This window comes from Tupaia chinensis, unplaced genomic scaffold (genome assembly GCF_000334495.1).
Source record: "Tupaia chinensis unplaced genomic scaffold, TupChi_1.0 Scaffold000252_1, whole genome shotgun sequence".
Taxonomy (NCBI): domain Eukaryota; kingdom Metazoa; phylum Chordata; class Mammalia; order Scandentia; family Tupaiidae; genus Tupaia; species Tupaia belangeri.
This window is the reverse complement of record NW_006159732.1, coordinates 3,192,592-3,220,048: the sequence shown is the minus strand read 5'-3', so window position 1 is coordinate 3,220,048 and position 27,457 is coordinate 3,192,592. Positions and strand designations below refer to the sequence as shown.

General features: G+C 39.8%; 1 protein-coding gene across 5 annotated transcripts in view; it reads left to right on the top strand.

Moving 5' to 3' along the window:
- ADGRF5 (adhesion G protein-coupled receptor F5) overlaps positions 1 to 27,457 on the top strand; it is a 120,638-nt gene that overhangs the window by 80,936 nt on the left and 12,245 nt on the right. For 4 of the 5 annotated variants that reach the window (XM_027772096.1, XM_027772097.1, XM_027772095.1 and 1 more), the window contains exons 5-15: positions 418 to 594; positions 721 to 830; positions 2,744 to 2,802; positions 3,989 to 4,131; positions 8,785 to 9,006; positions 10,275 to 10,478; positions 15,951 to 16,121; positions 19,262 to 19,471; positions 21,596 to 21,808; positions 23,504 to 23,659; positions 25,446 to 25,654. In XM_027772096.1, the coding sequence (XP_027627897.1) occupies positions 418 to 594; positions 721 to 830; positions 2,744 to 2,802; positions 3,989 to 4,131; positions 8,785 to 9,006; positions 10,275 to 10,478; positions 15,951 to 16,121; positions 19,262 to 19,471; positions 21,596 to 21,808; positions 23,504 to 23,659; positions 25,446 to 25,654 (1,874 nt within the window). The remainder of the gene's footprint in view (positions 1 to 417; positions 595 to 720; positions 831 to 2,743; positions 2,803 to 3,988; positions 4,132 to 8,784; positions 9,007 to 10,274; positions 10,479 to 15,950; positions 16,122 to 19,261; positions 19,472 to 21,595; positions 21,809 to 23,503; positions 23,660 to 25,445; positions 25,655 to 27,457) is intronic. The other variant, XM_027772098.1, reaches the window with a different exon arrangement.

The window sequence follows — 27,457 nt, the reverse complement described above, 5'->3', positions numbered from 1 at the left end:
CAAAAACAAAAACAAAAACAAAAACAAAAACAAAAACAAAAACAAAAATGGTAAGAATACCTAGATGCAAGGATGGTCAGGGACCACCCTGGAAGTTGAGTGCTATGCGTGAAATTTATGTCCAGGGCTCTGATTATCATCATAGACATCTAGTGGCTATTTGCCATTAGACTTGGCCATCTAAAAAAGAACTCAACAGTCATCTTTCAGATGATCATATATGAACCTAGTAGTATGATGACACATGCATGCATACACATATCTCATGCAGTATTATTGAACTTCCTGCAATGGAAATAAGGAATTGAGTTGAGATTTCCTATAGATATAGATACTTGCAGTAGAGTGCTGATACTTGCAGTCTATAAATGCAAAAATGGTGACCATGTTCTTTCTTCTTACTGCTCTGGTTAATAGTCTGCAAACCTGCTGGCAATGAAATCCAGTGCTCCTGTGAGACAGGCTATAGGTGGCCTCGGGAAAGGTGCCTCCATAACCTCACTTGTCAAGAGAATGACAGATCTCTCCCAGGGCACCACTGCAATTGTCTTAAAGAATTGCCTCCCAAGGGACCTTTTTGTCAGCTCCAGGGAGGTAAGTAACTGCTTATTAAATGTTTGGTGAGTGCTGTTTAGCATCAGCTGAAGAGAATGTTTCTCTGTTCCATGTGTTCTCAAACACTAACATGAAATTTTAAAAATATTTCCCTGTATTTTTTAGCAGATGTTATTCTGAGAATGTCAGTCAGACTAAATGTGGGCTTTCAAGAAGACCTCAGGAACACTTCCTCCGCCCTCTACAGGTCCTACAAGACCGACTTGGAAACAGCAGTAGGTATTGGCCCCAGCAGCATCTTAACCAACAAACTGAGCTGAACTGAGTCTATGGCATGCACAGTGAGCAGTTTACTTGGATCTGTCAGAATTTACAAATGTAGATTTAGTCAGTCATACACATCTGGTGAACTTAGAAGAGATTAAGTAGGGCACAGAAGTAATGTGTTATTCCAGAAAAGGTAAATCTCACACGGTGACTATGTTCAAACCCAGGCCCAGTCAGTCTGAATATGCCAGATATGTACACAAGTGCCCAAGGTCTGATGGACTGGAGCCCGGGAGGAGGGAGATCACAGTATACCCAGACCCTGCAGAGGGTGCTCCTCTTTCTCTCTCATGAAAATGTGGAAATTCTGTCATGACTAAAGGAAAAAATGTTTTTAAAAAGTGCTCAACTCAAACAGTGTTGGGACAATGAGACATCATCTTGATCTACAATTAGAACTTCTTCCCAGGATAAATCTGTTTCAGACAAGATTGGGCGGCCCTGACTCATTGAAACCTATTTTGATCCCCAAGAACTTAGGCCAGAAGCATCAGTAGGTGCATTTTTCTCCTTGACATAGTACATGGATGGAACCCCTAACATCTTTTGGGCAGATCCACCCAAGACTAACTACCCCACAAGAGAGGTTGCCAGGCATTAATGCTTATGACAGATTTGAATTTACTCACATAACAACAGAGAATATCCCATGAGTGTTAACTATGTACCAGGTATGATCCTAAGAGCTTTACATTAGATTAGTTTATTGAACTCTAAATGCTTTGCTTGACTTAAATCATTTGCAACCGAACTTCCAAACTAGTGTGACACAAATTATTACAGGTGGTCTGAGATAATAATATCCTTTATAATAACGTCCTGAGATAATAACTTCTTCAAAGATCTTCTAATGTTAGTGCCAACAAAATATACAAAATATTTTATGCAGGATGTTAAGGAATATGTGCTTTTTACTCTTTTAAAATGTTTTGGCGTATATCTCACTAGATTTTGATACATACTTCCTGTTTATCCAGTGATAGATAAGTATTGTTATTTTCCATAAGTGCCATTATGAAGTGCTGATTCCAAAGAGTTCTTAGACATCTGATTTGCATATCCCACATGTAATAATTCTGGACAGCAGGAGACTTCTCTTCACACCCAGCACAAACTAAGTCATGTACTTAAAAGGAAATATTGGCGTATTCATCTTTGAGTCCTGCCTGCTCATGTATTTGGCTCAGTACATTGCACCTTATAACTGCCCTATAAATGTAACCACAGTCAAATGAAATCTCCTGTATAGATGATATTAAGAGAAACAAAGGGTATACAAATTTTATCAACAACCACATTGGCTTACCCAGCCCTACAACCAGTGAGGGTTAAAGGAGTGCCCTGACCATGAGGATGCCCTTCACAGATCTCCAACTACAGGGCATGTAATTGAGCAAGGACCCCAGCTGCTTTCTCTAAAATCTGTGGCCATGTTTGCTGCTCCCCGCCAATGACTGAACTTAGCAGATCTGTGTCTGGCAGATACTGAGGACTCCCTGGAATGCCTTATTGAACCTTCCCAAGCTCTGTTTGAGTACTTTCATCCAGCCTTCCTCTGTCTTTCTCTCAGTTTGCTGGCTCCCCCTGCCTACCCTACTCCATCACCATTTAGTTTCCCACGTCTTTCCCTGAGTAATGTCTTTGCACATTTAAACAAGTGCCTGTCTCTTGGAGAACCCAGCCTGACAAAAGTAGTTAGAAATAACTTCTTCAAAGATCTTCTAATGTTAACGTAAACAAAATACACAAAAGGTTTTCTGCGAGATTATAAGGAATATGTGCTTTTGACTCTGTTTCAAATCTTTTGGCATATATCTCACTAGACTTTGATACATGACACTTACCTTGCTTTATTTTTCAGTTCTGGAAGGGTTACAGCATTTTACCAGGCTTTAAATGGGTGACTGTGACAGGGTTCAGGTAAGAATGCTATAATAGGTCATTTCTATCTGATGGCAGGGGCAACATATTAATGAAGGGGGGGAACCACTAGAGAGACATCATATGGAATGCTCAATGGGAGCACGATGGTAGAGGGTAAAACTTAAAGGGGCTTAAAGGGAAAGGACATAGTGAAATAAGTAACTCATTCCTTAGAGGTATACCCTGTTTAGAAGGACGTATGGCAAGACTGCTCATTATGCACATGCAAGAATTTTGTAAACAAAAATATGGGTTAAGTTTGTACTCTAGAGAGTTCAAAAATATACAATTGAAACACTGTCACACAATGATGTCTTTATATAAGCAGATTCTTCCAGCCAGTCTAGACTTTTGAATTGTATCTTCCAGTATGAATGGTTGCCCCAGAGGTGGGTATCCTGTCAACCCTAAATTGGTTTGCCCAATGTTTCAAAGACTTCCATCCCAACGGTAAAAATCAGGAATATGTACACTAAATCATATACTTTTTTTTTCTTCCTTTTTTTTTTTTTTTGAGAGGTTTTTGCTATAGGGCGCGTGCATTCACCAGACAGACAGAGAGAGACAGAGAGTCAGAAAGCGAGAAATCACCCCCCAGGGGGGATGGCCATGCGCAATCCTTCTCCTCCACATTCCTTTCAGGATGTTGGGCACTCATGCACACGCGCCTGGCGTGAGTTTTAAGCCACCGGGTCCAGAACACCAACCGCAGTCGACTACGTGGGAGTCCAGCGACATAGCCATTACGCTAACTGCTGGTCTCACTAAATCATATACTTTAAAGGAAAGAGTTATATATTAATCTCAGGTCCTGTGTGGTTTTGGCTTCATGTAACATTTAGTATATTTGGTAACCTGGACCAGCATGGCCACGTAATGACAGTCAGTAGACTCTACAGTTTTGCTACCTCCTTATGACCAACCAGATTGTGCAACTCAATTTACTAATCCTCATCCAACTACTTCATTGGTTTAAGTTAACCCATCTGCAGACTGTTGGGTGTGCAAGCTCTGCCTTGGGCTTTTATCTGGAGCTTGAAAATAGGCTCATTTCAGGGAGCTCCTAAGGATAATAGTATCTAGTCTGTTCCTGCTATTTTGTTTTCTTATGTAAATAAACCAGAAGAATCTAGACTCTTCCAGATCAGTTACAACTTTACTGAAATGAGTGGTCTCTACTCAGGCCGGGAAGTGTGGTCGTGACGTATGAAGTGAAAACTACAACACCATCATCGGGATTAATGCGTAAAGCCAATGAACAGGTTATGCAGAACCTCAATCAGACCTACAAAATGGACTACAATTCTTTTCAAGCAGTTGCTAGTAGTAAGTGAGACATCGTTACATTTTCTTCATCTGTTATGTTTAAACCTAGGTAATTATGCCAAGATGTCTTCTGTGGAGATAGATTGTCCCCTTTCTGGCACAGAGGGTCATGTGTCATGTCTCTCTCTTAGGCCAATGCAGCTCAATCTGGCTAAAGTCTCTGTATCTGGGTTGTTCAGGGAGGGGACAGGTACTTCACAAGGGAGTCACAGAGCCATCTGGGTTTGTGGATTTTCTTAATGAACAGATTCAAACATCCAAAAAATAAAATTAATACTGTGGCGGAGTTGAGGCAGTTATAAAATGCACTGATACTAAATAGGGGATTTTTTTAAAAAAATTTTTTATTATTTTTTTTTAGAAGTAAGTCTCCAAATGTGACTTTTAGACCAGTAGCATTAACACCACCTGGAAACTTGTTAGAAATGCAAATTTTTGAGCCCAACCCAGACATAGGCCAAGCTGTGTTTCAACAAACCTCCAGATGATGCTGATGCACAAGAATGTTGGAGGGCCACATTTAACAGTGGTACATCCTGTGCTTTAGCTCACATACGACAGGAGTAAATCCTGGGATTTCAGATAGTGTCTCCCATCTTTCCAGTGGAATTCCTAGTTACATTCTCATTTTATTACATGGGTGGAGCTATTTTTACTTGGGGGATACTAAGGAGAGCTGGCCAAGCAGAGACTTGATGAACATAGATTAGTAGATATCTTTGATAACTAAGGTCCAAAATTCTGGAGTAGCATCAATTTCTCTTTTGAGTCAAATGGTCTGCCATGGAAGAAGGCCCTTAGAAGATTGTCATAGGTACATCTAGAAGAAAGAGATCCCCCTTGCTCAAGACTTAGGTTTTCCTTTTATACATTTATACCCTTTTTGCTTACATTCTCTGCTTAGTTTAGACAAGTCACTTTTATTTTTATTTTACTTTGCAAGTTTTTTAGGTTTTTGCCATAGGGGATGTGAGCTCACCAGAGAGACAGAGAGACTACGAGAGGAAATGTGAGAAATCACCACCCCCCCTCCCCCCAGGATGATGTCCGTGCTGCAATCCCTTCTCCTCTGTTCTCCTTCCTGAATTGTGGGCATGCATGCACATGTGCCCAGCATGATTTCAAGCTACCAGGTCCAGGACTCAAACCACAGTTGACCAACTGGGAATCCAGTGCCTTAACCACCAGGCTACCAGCTTGTCCTGACAGGTCTTTTATAATTTTTATTTATTTATTTATTTTTAGAGATTTCTGCTATAGGGCATGTATGCTTGCCGGAGAGACAGAGAGAGAGAAAATGAGAAATCATGCCCCAGGGGAGATGGTCATGCCACAATCCCTTCTCTTCCATTCTCCTCTTAGGGTCTTGGGCAGGCATGCACATACATCTGGGGTGAGTTTTAAGTCACTGGGTCTGGGACTCTAACCGCAGTCAACTACATGGAAGTCCAGCAATGTAACCACTACACCATCTGCTGGTCCCCTGACAGGTCGTTTTTAAAATAAAGTATTGAAGATGATAAAACTAGCTAAGGAAAGCATAAAAAAAGATGTATGGTGATAAGGTGCTACAGTATAAGCAAGATAAAATAGCAAAATAAAAATTAAAAATAAACAAGACAGCAAAACAAATCAAAACTATAAAATTAAAGGAAAGGGAATGTGTGGTCTGAAAGTGTGGAGTCTCCTGGGAACCATCTCAGCAATGCCATCCTTTCCTGACCCTCATATCACCCACTAAACAACAGATGTGCTTTCTATGCCTTGAAAACTTATTTTTCTTTGCAGTTCTGAGGATAAAGGAGAAGAGCAGTTATTAACATTGTTAAAATTCAGTTGTGATTCCTCTTTTCCAAAAATGCTGGTCATGCTGAGGATGGTCAACTGTTCAAATAAACAAGTATCCAGCAATTTTACTGATTGGACTGTCAGGAGGTTGGTGGTGACACACAGTTCACTAAAATGAACTCTGCTTGTTCTTCCCAAGTGCTGTGATGTCATTGTGATTGGCACTCACCAAGCCCACTGCAGAGAATCTCAAACACCAGACACCAGTCTGTGATTCTGTGACACGTACAGCCTTAGACCAGTGAGCATCAGCTTATATCATGTGCATTCCCATGGGGACCTCAGAGAGCAGCCTGCTCCTCACAGTGTTGATGTTGCTAGACTGCAGTACAAATGGCCCAAAATTGAAGTGATTGAGTATGTGTGTGTGGTTTTTTTTTTTAAATTATAATCACATTTGACAAGTGAAGAGAGCAAGAAAAAAAAATGTTGACTACATGAATTGGTTTCAAGGACTTATTTATTTATTTATTTTGCATTTTGATGTTTGGTGCACCCAGAATAAGATTATTATATCTTCTTTAGTTATCATTTTTATGTGTAGAATGTATAATGGCGACATCGGGGTGATTAGTGTGCCTATCATCTCAATCGTTCGCAACATTATTACAACAGTAAGTTGTTGGTAACCACGTTCTCACAACTGTTTACATATTTTATCTTCATATAGCCAAGGAGGTTTTTTCCTCCATTTTACAGTTGAGGAAATACAGGCTTAGAGAAGGCAGATCATTTACTCGGGGACACAGAATAAGTAATACAAGCTTGTGTGATTGGAAAACCAGTGTCCACTAGTAAATATCCACAGACAATCTTTTTGCCTAATCATTGGATGTGATTTTTAAAGTTTTTTAACCAGGGGACTAAAAATGAATAAATAATTATTTATGTATTATGTATCTTTGTAGTTTGACTGGAACATCATACCACCCAAAATTACTTTTATAATATGTTATTTCCATATTTATAATACATAGGGGCTCTGGCCTGAGCATAAAGTTCCAATGCAAAAGTGACTTCATAGGTCCTCTGTACCCCTTTCTCTGATTTCTTCAGTACATGTAACTCATATGAGGAGGGCATTACAAAAAAAAAAAAAAAAAATTTAAAAAAAAAAAAAAAAAAAAAACAACTTGAAAAGAAAAAAAATAAAATAAAAAGTGCATGTTATGTAAACAAATGGCATCCACAAAAACTCCACACAAATAATCAATGATATGTTTTTATTTTTATTCATGAGATGACTTAATGCAGTGGTTCCTGGAATTTTACTGCCTAAACTTACAACTGCATTATTTCCAAAGGTAGTCCTAAGGGAGCCAAGCATCTGTGAGACTAAACAAATTCCCCAGGCCTACAGTTACGTGTGAGCACCAGGGTTCGAATGCAGACCTGTCTGTAACACTCCCATTCCTAAGGGTCGATGAGTATTAAATCTTTTTTTTTTTTTGAGAGGTTCTCGCTATAGGGCGCGTGCACTCGCCAGACAGAGAGAGACAGAGAGACAGAAAGCGAGAAATCACCCCCCAGGGGAGATGGTCACACCGCAATCCCTTCTCCTCCATTCTCCTCTCGGGATCTTGTGCACACTCGCACACGCGCCCGGCATGAGTTTTAAGCCACCGGGTCCGGGACACGAACCCCAGTCGACTATGTGGGAGTCCAGCAACATAGCCATTATGCTAACTGCTGGTTCTGAGTATTAAATCTTAAAACAAAAAAATCAAAACTTGTCTCCCAAGTATAACTTATTTACTATTAATAATGAATTTGTTTTCCTATTTCTAACTCATGGAAAACTTAAGTCAGAGCTTTCAGTGAGCATGAAATAATCAACTATTCATTAAGAACAGTTAATATTTTTTATTCTTTTTAAAACACTTTGCTGAAGGGTGTGTGTATTTGTTGGAAAGAGACAGAGAAAGTAAGAAAGTATTCCCCAATGGAATGGTCATGCTACCACCTCTCCTTCTTTATCTCTCCCACCCTTCAGGATTTGGGACAGACAGACAGACACACACACACACACACACACACACACACACACACACTTGGCATGTTTTTCAAGTTGCAGGATCAAAGACTTGAACTGTGCATTTGGTTAAGTGGGATCCAGCCATCTTAACCACTATGCCACTGACTGATTCCATTTAGTAGCACAGGAACTTGATGTTTATGTTAGTTCGTGTGTTTATCTCATAAACAAATATGCAACTTTCAATAGGCTTTTTGAAATATCGGAAATATATACCTTTGAGATCCCAAATACTGTCATTACCTTTTTTTTTTTCTTTTTTTAGTTTTTGGCCTAGAGTGCATGGACTCACTGGTGAGGGACAGAGAGAGACAGACAGAGGTGGTGAGAAATACCCTCCTGTGGGGATGGCTGTGCAGCAATCCCTTCTTTTCCATTCTCTCTGGGATTTGGGGCACACATGTTCATGTGCCTGATTTTCAAACTGCCAGTTCTGGGCCTTTAATGGCAGTCAGTCACTTGGGAGTCCAACACCTTAACTACCATGCCACCTGCTGACCTTACCACTGAGCATTCTTAAGTGCCCTACTGACACATGATGTGAAGAATCAAAACTGGAAGCTATGTCCCTAGTCTCTAGTGGCTGTATCTCTTTGGGCCTCAAATACCAGCAGCGTGGGCATGGAGTAAGGGGCCAATTTGCTTCATCCTGTTTAACACCGAGAGGCTGCGGAGGTTTCATGAGAACCCTAGGGTGGAGGCATCTGGTGAGTAACATCAATTACATTTATTTCCTGTAGGGTGCTAATACCTCTTCTTTGGATTTCCAGATGAAACTAAGTTCTCTGTCATACCAGAAATCATCTTTGAAGGGGATACGGTAAGTCTGGTGTGTGAAAACGAAGTCATGTTCACCAACGTGTCTTGGCACCACGTAGAAAGGCATTCCGACATCCAGAACGGCAGCAGATTCTTTATATACACCTCCATGCTCAACAACATGACCTCAGTGTCACACCTCACTATCTACAACATCACCCAGGCTGATGCAGGTGGGTATCTACCTGTTCAATAACTTCTGTGAGCAAAGGCATGAAGTGTTCATAAAGAAGCATGCTGGATAATATGTAGATAGTGTTCTCCTCAAAAAGGGGTATCCTGGCTCAACCTTTCAAAAACGACTAAATTGGGGCCAGCAGGTAGCATAGTTGTTAAGGTGCACATGGTCGACCACAGTTCGAATCCCAGGCCGGGCAGATTGAAACTCATGCCTGGTGCATGTGCATGAGTGCCCAAAATCCCAAGGGGAGAATAGAGGAGAAGGGGTTATTATGTGGCCATCCCCCTTGGGGGATGATTTCTTACTTCCTCTCTCTCTCTCTCTCTCTGTCCCTCTCTGTCTTTACGGCAAGTGCATGGTCCCTATAGCAAAAACCTCTACAAAAAAATACAATACCAAAACTCACTAAATTAATTCTATGGCATTAATTAATTTTACAATTAGTTATTTTTATTTTATTTTAGTATCTAATGTTATTTTAGTATATAATCTTATTTTAAATCAATTTAATTTTCAAAATTTTATACAATTTAAAGTAGCTTTGTTGGACATAAAATATTGTATTTATTTAAAGCATATAACTTAGTAATTTTTGACACATGTACAGCTGCAATGCCAACACCACAATCAAGATAGCAAACATAACCATCCCTCCTTCCACATTTTCTTGCAGTCCATCGTAATCCTTCCCTTCTGCTTCCTCCCACCCTCCTCCTCACTCCAAGCAACAACTGAAGTGTAAGTCTTAACTCTTTATTAAGACTAGTGATGAACCAGACACATTCCAGAATTCAAACACCCACTGAATGCATGTCAGCAGTGCCATCTCTTTTTTCTCTGCATGAGAAGGTAGGCTGTAAGCAAATAGGTCTTATCATATCCTTTTGATTCTAATTTTACCACAGGGATAGATAAGAAAGCAAAATTATTCACGACCCAACTCTCCAAAGCTTTCCAACATTTCTCTCCTACCTTTTCCTTCTTACAGTTTTTTTTTTTTTCTTACTGACAAAATCCCTGAGATTTCTGCTATTCTCATGGACTATTTCTCTGCTCCTTATCTTGTGTCATCACAGAGATCTACACTGACCCTCTGCACTTCTTGAACATTTCTTTAGGAGTGTTAACACCAAGTGCCAGATGCTTTGGAAAATGATGCTTCATGAAACACTGTCATGACCCATGAAATGAGGCTATTATTATTCATCTAAAGAAATACAAATATGTAGCAGTAATAAATATTTTGTGTTTTCTTTGCAGGGGAATATGTTTGTAAATTGATACTAGATATTTTTGAGTACGAGTCCAGAAAAAAAATAGATGTTACCCCCATCCGAATTTTGGCAAATGAAGAAATGAAAGTGATGTGCGACAACAGTCCTGCATCTTTGAACTGCTGCAGTGAGGACAATGGGAACTGGAGCAAAATAGAGTGGAAACAGGAGGGCAAAATAAGCATTCCAGGTGAGAATGTGATAAACTCATCTGTAAATAGATGTTTGTCTCTTGGCCGAGTAAAAATGGAAGATGTGGACGATGGAGAAAGTATCAAATGGCTATTTTTTTTTTATGGACTTTAGACTATGACTTTAGTTTTGATGTCAAGCTATAGCTTAGCCATTACAGAACAAAGTTCAAAAAAATCCATGCATTAAGTGTCAAGTCTGATTTGTAGACGAGATTCTGGCAGCAGATGATCCAACGGGGAAGGATCCCAGTGACTAAGGTCCATGGTGTCTCCCACCTACAGAAAAACTTGTCCCTACCATCTATTCCATCTTCACCAAAGAGTCAAGGATGAGATCCTTGACTTTTCATTGAAGTTTGACTTGAGTTTTTCATTTCTGTCTCTCTTCTTTTGATGTCTCTTCTCACTTATCTGCCTTTGTATTCATGCTTCCCTCAGTATTTTCTATGTGTGTGTGTGTGTGTGTGTCTGGCTCTACATCTTCATTTTGTGTTTTAATTGTTCCATATCTGTTTCTTTTTCTTTGTTTGTTATAAGTGCATGCATTTGGCTGAGAAAGTAAGAAATCACTCCCCGGAAGGGATGACCACACCACAATCTCTTCTTCTCCACTTTCCTCTGGGGATTTTGGGTACCCATACACACATACCCAGTGTATTTTTCAAGCTTCTGGGTTGAGACTTGAACCATGCAGTTAGCTATGTGGAAACCAGCTATCTTAACCTCCACACCACCTATTCACAATCCCCCCATCAACTTCTGATCCTGTTTGCTTTTGTTTTAGATCTTGGATCTAATCTGAAGCTCCCCAGCTTCTAGTTGATACTGATGATTAATAAACATAATGAATTAGAACAGTAATACTGTTTTGCATAATGGCTTATAATTAACCCATTCAAAAATATATTTTATTTCATCACATTTAAACTTGATCACAAGTTTGAGACAGGCATTTTTACTTCCAATTTGCAAATAAGGAAATTAAGGTCAAGATTCAATGACTTATCCAAGGTTATCACAATATGAAAAAAAAAAAAAAGAAAAGGAATTGGGACTCACAACAGATCTTATTTCACACAACCAGTGTTTGTCTTGGCCAAATTATATTAGCCATGCCTGGTGAGCCTGCACCAGAGAAAACTGGCCTTGTGGAGTTCAGCCAGAAGTCTAATTTCTGCCTAGAAACCACAAAGAACAAAATCCAACTCTTCTCTTTTCATTAAAGAAAAAAATCTTTAAAGCAAATATATCTTTACCAATGAAACACATTAGTGAGGTGAGTCTTTATTTTACAGAGCCTTGCTCTTGAAATATATAAAATTATTTTTTACATGACCTATTTATATGCACAATTTCCTAAACAAATCTATTTTGCAAAGCACTTTTCACCTGCTGCACTTATGGTCAATGGGAAAGGCATCTGGTAACTGTTGACAATATCGACACATGGGAGATTTAGTCACTTCCCTTATTTTCAAGGAAGAGGCGATGAAGGCATCCTAAGGGAACTGTCACATGAGAGGCGTTGCAGACTGCACTGCCTTAGACGTTACCAATCCTAGAGGTGAAAAGCCTCACCCTTTGGCAAAGGAACCAGGAAGTCTGTGGTGCGGATGCTCAGAAACCTCTTCTTAAGACATTCCTAAGGCCCCATTGGAGCTGAGTGACTGTGTAACAATGGGTTTCCTGCCATGGGATGGCTGCCTGGGGACTCACACAGGCAGTTCTCTGATGACTTTAGCTTGTGCTCTGGCACTGGGCCAGGCTGCCTCTTCCCCTCTCTCTGGCTTTTATTTTTTTTTCCCTGTAAATTCCACACATTCTCACAGCACCCATTTTTCCAGGTCAGTAGAGAGTAATCTAGCAGAAAGAATTCATCCTAAAGCATTTAGACTTGAATTTATGACCTTCACTTGGAAACAGCTGCATTTTCAAAGCAGCTACAAAAGGGTAAGACAGAAAGGAAGTAATCAGCATTGATAGGATTTCTAATTTAAAGAGGAATGCTATCCACTGAAGATTCCCCACCACATTAAGGACAAGGGAAGGGACGTTCTTTAAGAGTATCTTTATTGCCATAAAATAATCATTATGGCAGTTTAGCTGTCCATGAGCAGCAAACTCATTCTCTCTTATGGAACCTCTCTTCTAGGCATTATCGTCATCCCTGTACATCTCTTTACACACTGCATCCTGCATAGCTCATTGTCTTGTGCGTTAGTTTGTTGAAGAAGCTAGGCTTCAAAGATGAGGGAGAGACAAGAAGAGGAAGAGGAAAGGAGCTTATTCCACAGGCATTGAGATGTGAAGTCACAGGACATGTTGAAGATCCAGGGCATAGCCTAATTTTTAAGAGATGAATATAGAACAAGAAAAATAGAAGGGAGGCCAACTGAAATCATACTGTAAATAATTGCATATACCATGTTAAGGGGATTTTATTTTATTCTGTAGACAATAATAAAATGCTAAAGATAAGAGTCAAATGGTTACAACTAAAATTATTTTTAGAGAGAGATTTTTGCTACGAGGCATATGTGCTCGCCAGAGAACAGAGAGCCAGAAAGCAAGAAATCACCCTCCCTCCCAAGGGGGGGGATGGCCACTACATAATCCCTTCTCCTAGTCTCCACTCAGGATTTTGAGCATACAAGCATATGCCTCTAGCATGAGTTTGAAGCCACTGGGTCCAGGACAGGAACTGTGGTCGACCATGTGAGAGTCCAGTGACATAACCATTATGCCAATTGCTGGTTCCTACAGCTAAATTTTTTTCTAAGTTTTTGATACAGGACACATGTGTTCAACTGAAAGAGAGAGAGAAAGTGAGAAATTACTCCCCAACAGTGATGTCCATGCCACAAACTCTTCTCCTCCATTTTCCTCTTAGGATTTGGGACATGCATGCTCATGTGTCTGTCATGATTTTCAAGCCACCAGGTGGGGACTTGAGCCACGCAGTCAGCCATACAGGATCCAGTGCCTTAAGTTTCTTGGGTTGACTTATAGTTGTGAAATGTTTCAAACGTGTAAGCTAAATGATTTTTATGATTGGGTAGGAGTAGAACGTGAGGAAATAAAAATAATTGAGGATGACTTTGAGATTCTTAATTTGGGGAGCTGCCAATGCAAAAAGGAAACAAGGAAAAATGTGTGAGTTTTGTCTGGGGAGAAAAAAAATGATTTGGTCATGTTGAGTTGGAGGCACTTGAGATATCACTTAGAACTTTGAGATTTGGTTTGAAAGTTTTCAACAAGGACATTTCTCTTAGAAATACAGTGGGGAGTCTTTCAAGTATAGGTTATAATAGAAGCCATAGGTCTAGATAAAATTGCCTAGCAAGACAGTAGAGAAAAGATGATGAAATGAACAATATCAAAACATGAGGGGAAATATGAGTATCCTGAGCAATGTCAACATTTAAAAAGAAAACAGGATAGGGATCAGCAGATGGCATAATGGTTACATCGCTAGACTCCCATGCAATTTGAAGCTGGACCTGGTGGCTTAAAACTACTCAGGGCATATGTTTGTGTGCATGCCCAAGATCCCAAGAGGAGACTGGAGGAGAATGGATTGTGGCATGGCCATTATTCCAGGGGATTGATTTCTTGCTTTCCGTCTCTCTGTCTCTACAGTGAGCATACATGTCTAATAGCAAAAATCTCTCTATATATATAGAAAGGAAAGAAAGAAAAAGAAAATGGAATAAAAGGAGTCTAGAAAAGAGACCCAGAAAGAGGAATGAGAAGAAAAGAGAAAGAGGAGAGGTCTATGGAATCAAGCAAGCCAAGTGAGAGAGAAGGTGGTCAGCAGAAAGCAATGATGCAGTCGAGGCAGTGTGCGAAGAGGGTCCTGGATAAGAAAAGAGGAGATCACTGTTAGCTTTAAAGGAACACTTTCAGGGGAGTAGAGGGTGCCAAAGGCCAACTGCCAAGATTTGAAGGAAAATGGGAGCGAAACATTGGAGGTGTCAAATGCTGAAGCACTGTGGTATGACGGGAGGAAGGAAACGCAATGATGGACCAAGGAGCTCTCAGATTGAGAGAGACCAGTTAAGAAGGGAAGACTTGAGTATACCTGGGAGTTACAGTAAAGAGCTAGAGGGAATGGTAAAGACACAAGGGAGAGGAAAGGGAAAGATGGAGTAACAATCTGAAGAAAGTAGCTTTTCAAAAGGTAAGTGGGGGGATGGGCAGTAAGCCATAGAGATGCATAGACACTTGTGCCTATGAGCTAAGAGGTACTTTAGTTAAAGTGGATCAAGATAGAAATCAATCTGGCATTTTGAACAACCATTTGAATGACTAGGGAGAAATATCAAAATGTATCAATTTTATTTTTTTTTTTTTGGAGAGGTTTTCGCTATAGGGTAGGTGCGCTCGCCAGACAGACAGAGAGAGACAGAGACAGAAAGTGAGAAATCACGCCCCAGGGGGGATGGTCACGCCGCAATCCCTTCTCCTCCATTCTCCTCTCGGGATCTTGGGCATGCACGCACACGTGCCCAGTGTGAGTTTTAAGCCACCGGGTCCGGGACGCGAACCACGGTCGACTACGTGGGAATCCAGCAACATAGCCATTACACTAACTGCTGGTTCCCAAAATATATCAAATATTAATCATTTAGCCGGGGCTGAAAGACACATTATTTCTGTTGGAACCAATTGGCTTATTCCATTTTTCACTTTTGGAAGACAGGCAGTGCTTGAACAATGCCTTAGAAGTGCATGATAACAGGTGAGATGGGAAGAGCTAAGAGACCGGAGTAGGGAAAATCAGCTGCCAGGATGTTGTACAATCTTAGGCAAGAGGTAAAGTTGGCTCGAAGGGCATGACATTTCTGACAAAGGAAAGGAAGATATGCAAAGGGAACTTATTTTGAAGAGGAAACTGCAGGTAACTGAGAAAGCAGGAAGTTGAAGCTTCCACTAGAACATAAGAACCTTCAAAGGGAATAAGCTATGAAAATGCCTCTTGAATAAGGTCAATACCAGATATTATAGTATTGTTTCTTTCTCTCTTCAATAATAGCATTAGGATAAATAATCTGATTTTTTCCCCTTCCCAGTTAAAATCATACCCAGACACCTTACTTCTCTTTTTCATTTTTCACATCTCAATGACAATTACTAATTGTTCTAAGTGTTTGGATGTATTATCTCATTTAATCTGATTGTAGTCCTGAGTGTATAAACTCTGATCTGTCCCTAATTTACATCTAGAGAAACTGAGGCACAGAGCAGTTAAGTGACTTCCTCAATAGTGCTATGCTAGTAAGTGGTAGAGTTTGGGATTGGAAACCAGGCAACCTTCATCCAGATTCTGAAGACATGACTTCTCTATTCTCCGTCTTCTTTAAATAGAAAAGAAATCTCTTTAAATAGCAACTTTTTTTTGCTTCTTTGCTACAAAATCATAAAGTTGGCCAACTGTGACAGCAAAAGAATTGTTTATGTCATTCTAGGAAACCCTGAAACAGACCTGGATTCTGGCTGCAGTAAATACACCCTTAAGGCTGATGGAACCCAATGTCCAAGTGGGTCATCTGGAACAACAGTTGTCTACACTTGCGAGTTCATCAGCACTCACGGAGCCAGAGGCAGTAAGGACATAGAAGTGACATTTACCTCTGTGGGTAAGGACTCTTTCACTAGACGTTTTAGCCATAAATATCCTATACCCTAAATAAAGACTGGGAATAAATCTACTAGCAAAATGTAACAGGACCTTCCCTGGGAGTGAAACTGTGGTAGGGACAAATTATACTATGCGAAATAGAAAAGTATTTCTCTCTGCCATTTGAATTCAGATGGAGTTGTTTTGTTTTTTATTTTTTTTTTTAAGTCAAGGAGGGTAGGGGTGGGAAACAGTGGCTGCACAGAGGTATCAGCTGGGTTATACTGGTGAGGCAGAAGGTGAACCGGCAAGTAGGGTTTCACACACAGTTTAGGCCTACTATCACTGAGTTTATAATGAAGATAATGCCCCTCCTTATCTCTTTTTATTCCCCATAGTTCCATTTTTCCTCCCCTAAAGCCCAGCTTACTCCCTCACCACCTCTCAACTACATCTATCGTCTTTCCCCTCCCATTTCACCCGTTCTAGAGATAATGCTACAGAAAGTTTTAATAATCTATTGCTTTGTGGTTGTTTTACAGTTAGAACAAGTGCTTTTTAATCTCTCAATTAATTTAGTTTATTAGCTCTCCTACAAATATCATTTCTTCTTGTATTGTAAAGTATTATAATTTCATCCCTCTATGCAAAAATTGGGCATTCAAATTTGTTTTTTCCACCTGTCTTATAAAAATGGACCATTTAGATAAATCATTAGATCCTTCTTGAGCAACTTAGAGGAAGAATTGCTATGGTAATGCTTGTGACTCTAGTTCACATTTTCTGCTTTTGTGATTTAGCATTTTCACAAAAGTCAAGATCAGATTGACCTGGGCCCACATAATCAATACAACTGAGTTAAAACTGGGACTGTATAAATATTCTCAATAATAAAAATTGCAAATTGCCTCAAGTACCCACAAGCTCTTCAAGGGCAATTATGTATTCAGATGAACCTAATCTTTTTCAAAATTGTTCACTATAACTTCACCCTCACTGCAAGAACTGGGCCTGCCTTAGAGGCATACTTAGCCTTTGCTAAGCAGGTAGTTTGGACCTCATTTGAAAATCATGAGAACCATGTTTATGGTTCCATGAACCTTTTTCCGTGCATTCTCAGAAATTGCTAAGCCTACAAAATTTCATCTCAGGATCTCTACAGCTAATGAGGGCAAAGCTAGGGACACTTTATACCTTGCTTAAAGGACTTTGAGGCTGCACTGAACATGTGAACCCCAACATCTAAAGTGTACTAAGGAAAGACCAGATATATTTTAATAGTGATTAAGAATAAGATTTTACACAGATTAGAAAAGCAGGTGAGGATCACTGGGCTCAGGGTAAAAGGCAGTTCATATAAAACAGACAGACATGAATAGCACTTTGAAAGGTCGAGTATGTAAAAGACATTCGCAAGAAGTGGAAAGATAGGACAGGCAAATAGTGGAATGTTTATATAGATTTTTATATTTGGTCTTATTAACATTTTCAATGAACAATATCTCATGAACATACATTAAGTTAATTATAATTAAAATTATGTGTACTCATATGCACACAGTATATATCGGGTCATTGGAAAAATCATGATGTATTTTTCTATATTCTTCTATGCAAAAATGTGTTATAACTTTTCCAATAGTTTTATGAACATAGTTATATTATGATAAATAAGTAATTATAATTAAGGTGGCCATACATCCCAGTTTGCCCAAGATGGTCCAGGTGTTATTATCTGGACAATAAACTCTAGTATCCCCCTACTTAAAATGTAGTTACAGAAGTCATTTTTTTTTTTTTGTCTATCAAGCCCTGACAGTATACTAAACCCAATGCTAAATGCTGGAGGTGCAAAGATAGAAGAAAGCAACCTTCTCTGAAGGTTCATATTTTATAGAGAAGTGATACAGAGAGAAATTAATATTCAAGGACATACTATAGAAAAGTATATTCAAAAAGTAGAGAATGAAGTCATTACAAGAACCTAGTCACTTATTCTCCCTGGAGGTGTCATGAAAGAGGTTGGAGGGGACCTTGGGTGAAGTCAACACCCCTAAGTTTGCAACCTTTTGCCCTGCTGATCATCAGGAGATAATTCCAGCCACAAAAGGGAAGCCCACGAGTTCCTAAGGCATGTGATGGAAATGAGTACAGTTCAGAGCACCACCGGGAACAGCCTAGGAACAAGTAAAGCCCAGGAGCAGCCAGGTACCAATCCCACGTTGACACAGTAGCTAGGTCGGTCCCTGTTTCTGTCTCTGTCTTCAATTTCACTCATATATTGATGTCACCAGAAAGACTAAACATCGGACTTGTTGCTTTTTGTTTTATCTGTTTTGTTTGCATTTTTTCAGCCAACCTAACAATAACCTCGGACCCAATTTCTGTTTCTGAGGGACAAAACTTTATATTCTTCTATGCAAAAATGTGTTATAACTTTTCCAATAGTTTTATGAACATAGTTATATTATGATAAATAAGTAATTATAATTAAGGTGGCCATACATCCCAGTTTGCCCAAGATGGTCCAGGTGTTATTATCTGGACAATAAACTCTAGTATCCCCCTACTTAAAATGTAGTTACAGAAGTCATTTTTTTTTTTTGTCTATCAAGCCCTGACAGTATACTAAACCCAATGCTAAATGCTGGAGGTGCAAAGATAGAAGAAAGCAACCTTCTCTGAAGGTTCATATTTTATAGAGAAGTGATACAGAGAGAAATTAATATTCAAGGACATACTATAGAAAAGTATATTCAAAAAGTAGAGAATGAAGTCATTACAAGAACCTAGTCACTTATTCTCCCTGGAGGTGTCATGAAAGAGGTTGGAGGGGACCTTGGGTGAAGTCAACACCCCTAAGTTTGCAACCTTTTGCCCTGCTAATCATCAGGAGATAATTCCAGCCACAAAAGGGAAGCCCACGAGTTCCTAAGGCATGTGATGGAAATGAGTACAGTTCAGAGCACCACCGGGAACAGCCTAGGAACAAGTAAAGCCCAGGAGCAGCCAGGTACCAATCCCACGTTGACACAGTAGCTAGGTCGGTCCCTGTTTCTGTCTCTGTCTTCAATTTCACTCATATATTGATGTCACCAGAAAGACTAAACATCGGACTTGTTGCTTTTTGTTTTATCTGTTTTGTTTGCATTTTTTCAGCCAACCTAACAATAACCTCGGACCCAATTTCTGTTTCTGAGGGACAAAACTTTTCTATAAAATGCATGAGTGATGTGAGTAACTATGATGAGGTATACTGGAACACTTCTGCTGGAATTAAAATACATAAAAAGTTTTATACCACGAGGAAGTATCCTGATGGAGCTGAGTCAATACTGACAGTCAAGACCTCTACCAGGGAGTGGAACGGTGAGTGAAGCGCAGACCCCTGGGTCCTAGAAACAGAAAATTATAGTGACTATCCAGGGAGCTGCGCTGGGACATGCTGCCGGCTACTTTACCTTAAATATGTCTTCACGATTAATGAATTGTACTGATGTGGAAACTGAGGCTCAGAGAATATGCCCAAGCTTATACAAAGTACACTGTAGAGCCAGCATGGGAACTAGTCTCTCTGATTCCAGAGCTCTTGTCATTAAGAGGATATTTTAAAATTTATTTATTTCTTCTGAGAGAGGGTAGCACTCTCTACTGGGTCTGGCCGAACCTTTCAGAACCTTACAAGGTGGGTCAGCCCCACAGACTGTCATGTTTTACTGCTACACCATCAGCCAGCCCCCAAGAGGATTGTTTTTAGAAATACCTGTACTAGACTCTTAGGAGTATTTCACCTCACTGCTGTAAAAAAACTAGAAGAAATTTTCACATGTCTGGTTCCAAAGAAGAACCATGTTAATTTCTTATTTATCTTTCTACACTGTTCATGATAGGAGGAAATGCAAATCTCTGAAGGCAAAGAAGATTTGCTAGAACTGCCTCAACAATAGCTAACATTTACTGAACTTCTATTATATGATGAGCACAGTGCTAAGTATTTAAATGTACTAATTCATTTAAAACAACAAACCTAAAGGATAGTGCTATTAGTATCTCCATTTTACAGATAAAGAAACTGAGACCCATGAGGTTAAGTAAATTATCCAACATTACACGTGGTAAATGGTAGAAGCAGGATACAAACCTAGATTTGTCTGGCTCCAGTAGTCAACTCAAGCTCTTCACTCTGAAGCCTTTCATTATCTACAAAGTTAAAAGGTCCAGCTTATGTGAGTCCCATGTCTTCTTTATTTTGTTTTTATATAAGACCTAAGCAACATTATAGAAATTATTGCTTGATCCGGACTTGTTTGTTTCCAGTCAAGAAGTGGAATATTTTTCTCCCATACTGACTTCACACTTACTCTGTCAATTTAGTCTTTCCTAGTGCTGGACACTCTACTAGAAGCCTTAGTTTTTATAATCACATTAAACTATTTAACAGTCCCATATTAGGCTACTGAAAAAAAAATCTAGTCTCATTTAAATCTATTATACTTTTATTTGATATTGAATTTAAAGTCTTCTTCCCTCCCAACAGGAATTGAAAGTTTTTTCCTCCCCTTGCTCTGTTTCTTTTCCTTCTGAAAAATTGTTGCTCTGGCTCCTAAAAGGGCAAAATAAGAAATGTAAAGAAAGTGTACATTTATCAGACTTAATTATAGGATGCCATTATAATCTTGATATACTGTCTCCATAGCAGTGGTTCAAGTAGTGGCTTGTCCTGGTGTCCACTGGAGGGACCTGCTCCCTTAGAGATGAGGAGAGAGGCATGTCATCAGGCCACCAAGCTCTATCAAATGAACAACGCTTTGTAAAAACAAACAGACAAAAACAGAACAAAACAAAAAAAAATTCCCCATTCCTGAACATATCAAAATTCTAATATATTCCTGGGTTGATGAAACAGCTTTGGAGTAGGAATCTAATACCTTGTTTGAAACTTGATTTCTTGGGACCAGCAGTTGGCGTAATGGCTATGTCACTGGACTCCCATAAAGTCGACCGCAGTTTGAGTCTTGGACTCGGTGGCTTAAATTCATGCCAGATGCGTGTACATGCGTTCCCAAGATCCTGAGAGAGAATGGAGGAGAAGCGATTGCAGCGTGGCCATCCCCCCTGGGGGGTGATTTCTTGCTTTCTGTCTCTCTGTCTCTCTCTGTCGTTCTGGTGAGCACACATGCCCTACAGCAAAAACCTCTCAAAAAAAGAAAAGAAACTCGATTTCTCCCCTAACAGGCTGTATGACCTTGGATAAATGACATAACTGGAAAGTAAATGTTTATTTAAATGGCCATTAGTTAGTCTTTCAGATACATAGGGAACACAGGAGGACGGCTGATTAATCATTTTCTCTGCCCATGTGCAGGCAGGCATGTGTGTTATGCCCTGACCCAAGCATGAAAAGAAAAACTGAGCATCTTCTTAACATTCCCCACAAATGCCTTTTAAAAGGAATTGTTTCATGCCATCTCATTTTTGCTCCTTCCCACTCAGGAACCTATTACTGCATATTTAGATATAAGGATTCATACAGTGTCGTGACCAAGGATGTCACCGTTTACCCGCTGCCTCTAGAGTCCGACATCATGGTCGACCCTCTGGAAGCTAGCACTTCATGCAGAGGTTCCCACCTGTTCAAGTGCTGCATAGAGGAAGACGGAAACTACAAAGTAACTTTCCAGGTCGATTCCTTGTCCTTTCCTGCTGGTAAGATGCTGACTGCTGAAATGGTAGGGTATTTTATTTTATATAAATGGAGCCTAAAAATTTACTCTCAAAAGAGGGATCAAGAAATTTAGGGACTAGGTCAGAAACAGAATGTAACAGAGCAGAAACACATGAGGCCTGATTACCTTCTGTTTGGCTACGTGGTTATCAGCTTATTGATTTGTGGCAACATCTCGGGGCTCTGTGGGTATGAAGTCCATTCCTTTTAGTGGGTGCTGTTGAAGATGGTATTAAGATATCGCCACAGAATTCCTACTTCTTTAATATGGCAGATTAGATATGCTGATAGTTCCTGCCTCCATGCTAGGAAGTAGCAGGTTATGAAAGTGTCACAAAAATCATTTTAAATGCATATTTTAGCAAGCAAGAAAGTGAGAAAAATAACCAAATGCCATAGAGGAAAGGAAAGTGGAAGTGATGCTTTAGCTAATGCTGAGACTTCCTTGCAGTCATTTGTCAGTATCAGAAACCCAGAACCTTGGCTTTTAAAGCAAAGAAGAAAAGACTTTGTTCCTCAAGCATTAGTAGCTGAGGCACCTCTACCCAACCTGTGCAATGTCAGGACCTTCAAAGGGTGGCATGCTCAGTAAAAGTGCAGGCTAGAAAAAAAAAATCCATCTGCCAGGGATAAAGGTTCAGCTTTATCTCTGAGTAAGCAAAAACTTCCCCTTGATAATTACAATCATCCTGTCCTGCCTACGTGGTTCAGGAACTCCAAACTGAGGTGTAAACTAGTTCAAAGTTATTTATTGGTGAGCACTTTGCATTTGACCAAAAAAAAAAAAAAATCTTCTCTGGTAGGATGTACCCTCAGTCCAGCTCCCTCAGGATTCCCAGACATTGAGGTCAACCAAAGATGAGCTCACAACTCCAAATCGCAAAACACGGACACCTTCATGAGAGATTTACAAGCTCTTTCATTTTTCTAATAACTAATCGTGGGGACTTGCTCAGGGCAAAACACCATAATAGGAAATGAAAGGCAGACAAAAGATGGGGGCACATATTTTAACATCAGAAAGGGTCTACGTCATGAAAGACAATGTATGCAACATTAAATGACTAACACAGATTGAAAGAACAATGGAAGTTCAGAAACACGGAGGTCCAATAAAGACTGGAGTGTACAGAGAAAGCTGCAGGGTAGGGGAAAACGGAATCAATCTGAATATTGAAATATCAAACACTTTAATGTTCTGCGTTCAGCATACATTCATTCAGTGCTTCCTATGTGCCAGACACAGCTAAGCACTGGGAGATGCAAAGATAAATAAGACCAGGTACTTTTTTTCTAGGCATTTATGGTCTAATGGAGAAGGCAAATCCATAAAGATGTGACTCTAAACCAATGTGATGAAGGCAGGATAGGATAAATGCATAGCTCTCCTCAGTAGCATGGTGGGATTCAGAGAGGCAGAGGGATGCTGAAAAGGCATGACTGTCAAAAATATGTGGGCAAAGACTTGGAGTCCTGATTGGTAGAAGTGAGTTCTGGCTAGCACACACACAAATATGGACCAATGTACTTCTAAGAGCCAGAGACAAAACCATATGAATATGTAAAACTACACTATGTGGCACGTTCCTGGGGAAAGTTTGGACAGGTTTATTCACATTAGATCATCTTTGAACACACATGTTATGACTTAATTCTTTCAATAACTCTATCTTCAGCAAAAGAAATTCATGGAAAACAAGTATGCTACAAGTTCAATTTCATGGCAAACTTCATTTCCCTTTGTCAAAAAACTGTTGATGTGTTTTGTCGCTTTACCAATGCTGCTAATAATTCAGTTCGGAGTCCATCTATGAAGCTTGACCTAGTTCTTGGTAAGAGTTTTAAATTATTTTAAATGTTACAGTCAGAAGCACAAACTACTTACTCATTCACTTCCTAATTAATGTATTCAATAAATACATGTTAATTAATTTATTTGATAAATACATGTTAAACACCCTTCAGTATGGCAAGTCTTGGGCTCACCATGTGGGATTTATAAAGAAATAAGCCACATTCCCTAGTTTTAAGCCTAGGGGAGAGAGAGATGACTTAAAAAGTACAAAACTACCGATGTGAGGATTCAGAAGAGGCTTCCTGGTTTAACTTTGCTGATGGTAGGTGGGGAGGACATGAACAAGACAGCCAGTAGCAGCACGAAATCATGCGTTAGTGGAGTCTGGGAGGCTTGGCAGGGCACCAAGCCGATAAGGGTGGACGCTATCTGTGTGTGGTTGACAGATTGAGGTTCCAGCAAAGGAAGGGTGTCCCCACTAGCACTGTTTTCTCAGACAGGCCCACATTGAAAATAATTGATCTAAAAAAACAGGCAACTGCCTTTCCCATCCCTTGCTGTCACTGAGCCAATGTGCCCTCACATAATAGCTTCAAGGTCAAAGATCATGATTTGTGGGGCTATTTCTGTAAGAGCACATATTGGAGAACTCTCTCCAATAGCAACAGAAGGGCAAAGGAACAAATAATGATCCTGGGCATCCCATAAACAGATGCTCCAGCCCTCCTAAATCTTCCCGGTACCAGAACCCCTGGTACATGAAGGACTCATAGCTCTATCTCCACACCTGTTTGAGTTTACTGAATGATTTGTGGTCATCCTCACATGTGTTGGTAACTGGACACCAAAGCAGGAAGCAATTTAGAGTTTCCTGTCTCTCTGAGTCACTGTCGCTTGACTTTGCCAAGCATAGCCCCTCCAGGTGGCAGTAACAGTCACCTCCTCATTGTCTCCCCATGTTAGCCCAGGTATCAACATGTTTTATTCACTTATTCTGCTCCTCTTCTTTATACCAAATCTTCTTCCTCTTCCTTTTCCTATGTAACATTATTTATTTCGAGATTTTCTACAGTGGTAAATATTAATGCTAAGTAAAACTGTTGGATGTAGTAAGTAGGCCTTAATGTTGGCATTTTATTTTAAATTTTATTTATTATTATTGTTTAATTTGACCAGAAAGAGAGATAGAAAGATAGTGAGAAAGCAAGCCACCAGGTCCAGACCTTGAACCATGGTCTACCATGATCGGTCTTGTGGGAGTTCAGCACCTTAACCACCACACAACCTGCCAGCCCCATTTTTTTTTCTTTTTTGCCAGAGGGCACATGCACTCACCAGAGGGTGAATGAAAGCACCCTCCATGGGGTGTGGTCAATTCTTTTCCTTCTATTCCTCCATTCTGGATGGAAACTGGCCATTCATATGCACCTTGTGTGGTTGTTAGGCTGTCAGGGCTAGAATTCAAACCATGGTAGGTGTGTGGGATCTGACTTACTATGCATGGGATTTAACCACTGTGCTACAGGGCCAGTCTGACACTGGCATTGTCAAAATGTTCCCAAGTGATTCTAATATGCCATGGTTGGGAATCCCTATAGTAAAGCATAAGTTCTGTTAGGGAAAGCAAGTACAGGTTATGGAAGTGAGCAGAAAGCTTTGAGGGGCTTTGGAAAGTAAGAAGCAACATTTTTAATTGTGGAACTCTAAAAGGTCACCAAAGAGAAATCTGAATTCAAACACCAAAGTTCACCTAGGTTTGCCCATATTTCCATTGTTTTCTTCTCATTTCAATTGTCTCATTTATTTCCATGTTTCCGATGTAGGAGAGAATATCACATGCCATGATCCCATAATAGGTGTTGGGGAGTCTGGGAAAGTCACCAAAAGACTATGCCAGTTCTCAAATATCCCCAGCAGCCCTGGAAGTCCCATTGGTGGAATCATCACTTACAAATGTGTGGGCTCCCGGTGGATGGTGAACAGAAATGACTGCATCTCTGCCCCAATAAACAGTCTGCTCCGGATGGCCAAGGTGACCCTTAAACTTTTGACTCTGAGTTCCTGGGGGGGAGGTCCATCTGGCAAATCGTATTTCGTAGTACTTCTTAGCACCTTGTGCTGGTTTGTGTTGCTCTATGAGTTACTTTTATTTATTGATTTCCAAAGAGATACAGCCTTAAAAATGCTTCAAATCATATATGAAGATAACAGTGTATGTGTTCTGCCCTAGGCCTAGCTGGATACCTTAACCTTGACTTCTCTACCTGCAAGGGGAAGTGGTATTAACCTCTCCGTTACCGCTTTCCTTTGAATGATTTTGATATCAGATAGGTATAATTTTTTCAGAAATAGAAACAATACAAACAACAATATTTACCCATTTTTTAAACTTCTTTTTATTATTAAGGTTTTTGTTGGAAAGAGAAGTGAAAGGGAAAGTGGGAAATCACTTCACAGGGGGATGGCCATGATGCATTTCCTTCTCCTCCATTCTTTTCCTAGGATTTTGGGTACACATATACACATAGCCAGCATGATTTTTAAGCTGCCAGGTCCAGGACTCAAGCAGTGGCTGGCCATGTGGGAGTCTAGCGCCTTAACCATCTGCCACCTGCTAGTCTCTAGTGTTTATTCATTTTTGAAGAGTAGTTGAGCCTTATGTTTTTACTTGTCTGATATCTCCTCAGTCCTTAGAGGTAAGCTACTTCTGAAGAAGGGATTACCTTGCCTCTCTTGTCTAGAACAGAGCTTAGGTTACTACTAGATATTAGGGAGGAATTCCTTTCTGCTTATCAGAAAAATAATCACCTCTACATTTAATTTGAGTAGATTAGACACTCCTAGAACTCCATGAACTATAATAATTAGATACTGGTGATACAACTAATGTGATTATAGCTAATGGCAACATCTTCAGATAATCAATTTCAAATATGCTCACTACTTGGAAGAAGGGTTGAGGAAAAAAGGCAATTCTGGATTGTATTATATCTAATTAACATCTGTCCGTTTTTCTGTCTTACATCAAATTTGTTTAAATACCTGTTATATGCAAAGCTTTATTATAGATGTTGTCAAGGCAAAAAGGTCAAATCAGAATTTAGTTTGTTATTTGATAAAGAATATAATCTAGTTGGGTTGTTATAAACACATTAGTTTGGGCTAGGATATATCAAGAGATTCTGCTTTAAAAACTTGGCATCTCAGTTGAACCTCGATGGATGAAGCATGGAAGATATACATTTTCCTAGTCAAGAAGAATGGAATAATTATTTGAACTCTGTGTGGGCCCTGGTCCCAGCTCTCGGTTCCTCGGTACATTTTCAGTGGAAAAGGATTATACTGGTCTATCATAATCCATGTGATCCTTTCAACATGTATTATTGAACTATATGCCAAGTTATATAACTTGTACTAAATTGCAAATTTTGGAACATGAGAAGGATACTAAGAAAAAAAAAATTTTTTTAACATGTAGTCCACACTGTTAAGGAGCTTAAAACTTACTTGGAGAGATACAGAAATTAAAACACATTAGTGGAGATGTAAAGTAAAATTTAAGCTTATTCTTTAATTATAAGTAGAAATTAGAACATTATGGGACCAGCAGTTAGCGTAATGGCTATGTTGCTGGACTCCCATGTAGTCGACTGCGGTTCGAGTCCTGGACCCAGTGGCTTAAACTCACACCGGGCACATGTGCATGCGTGCCCAAGATCCCGAGAGGAGAATGGAGGAGAAGGGATTGCGGCGTGGTCATCCTCCCTGGGGGGTGATTTCTTGCCTTCTGTCTCTCTCTCTCTCTCTCTCTCTATCTATCTATCTCTCTTTCTGG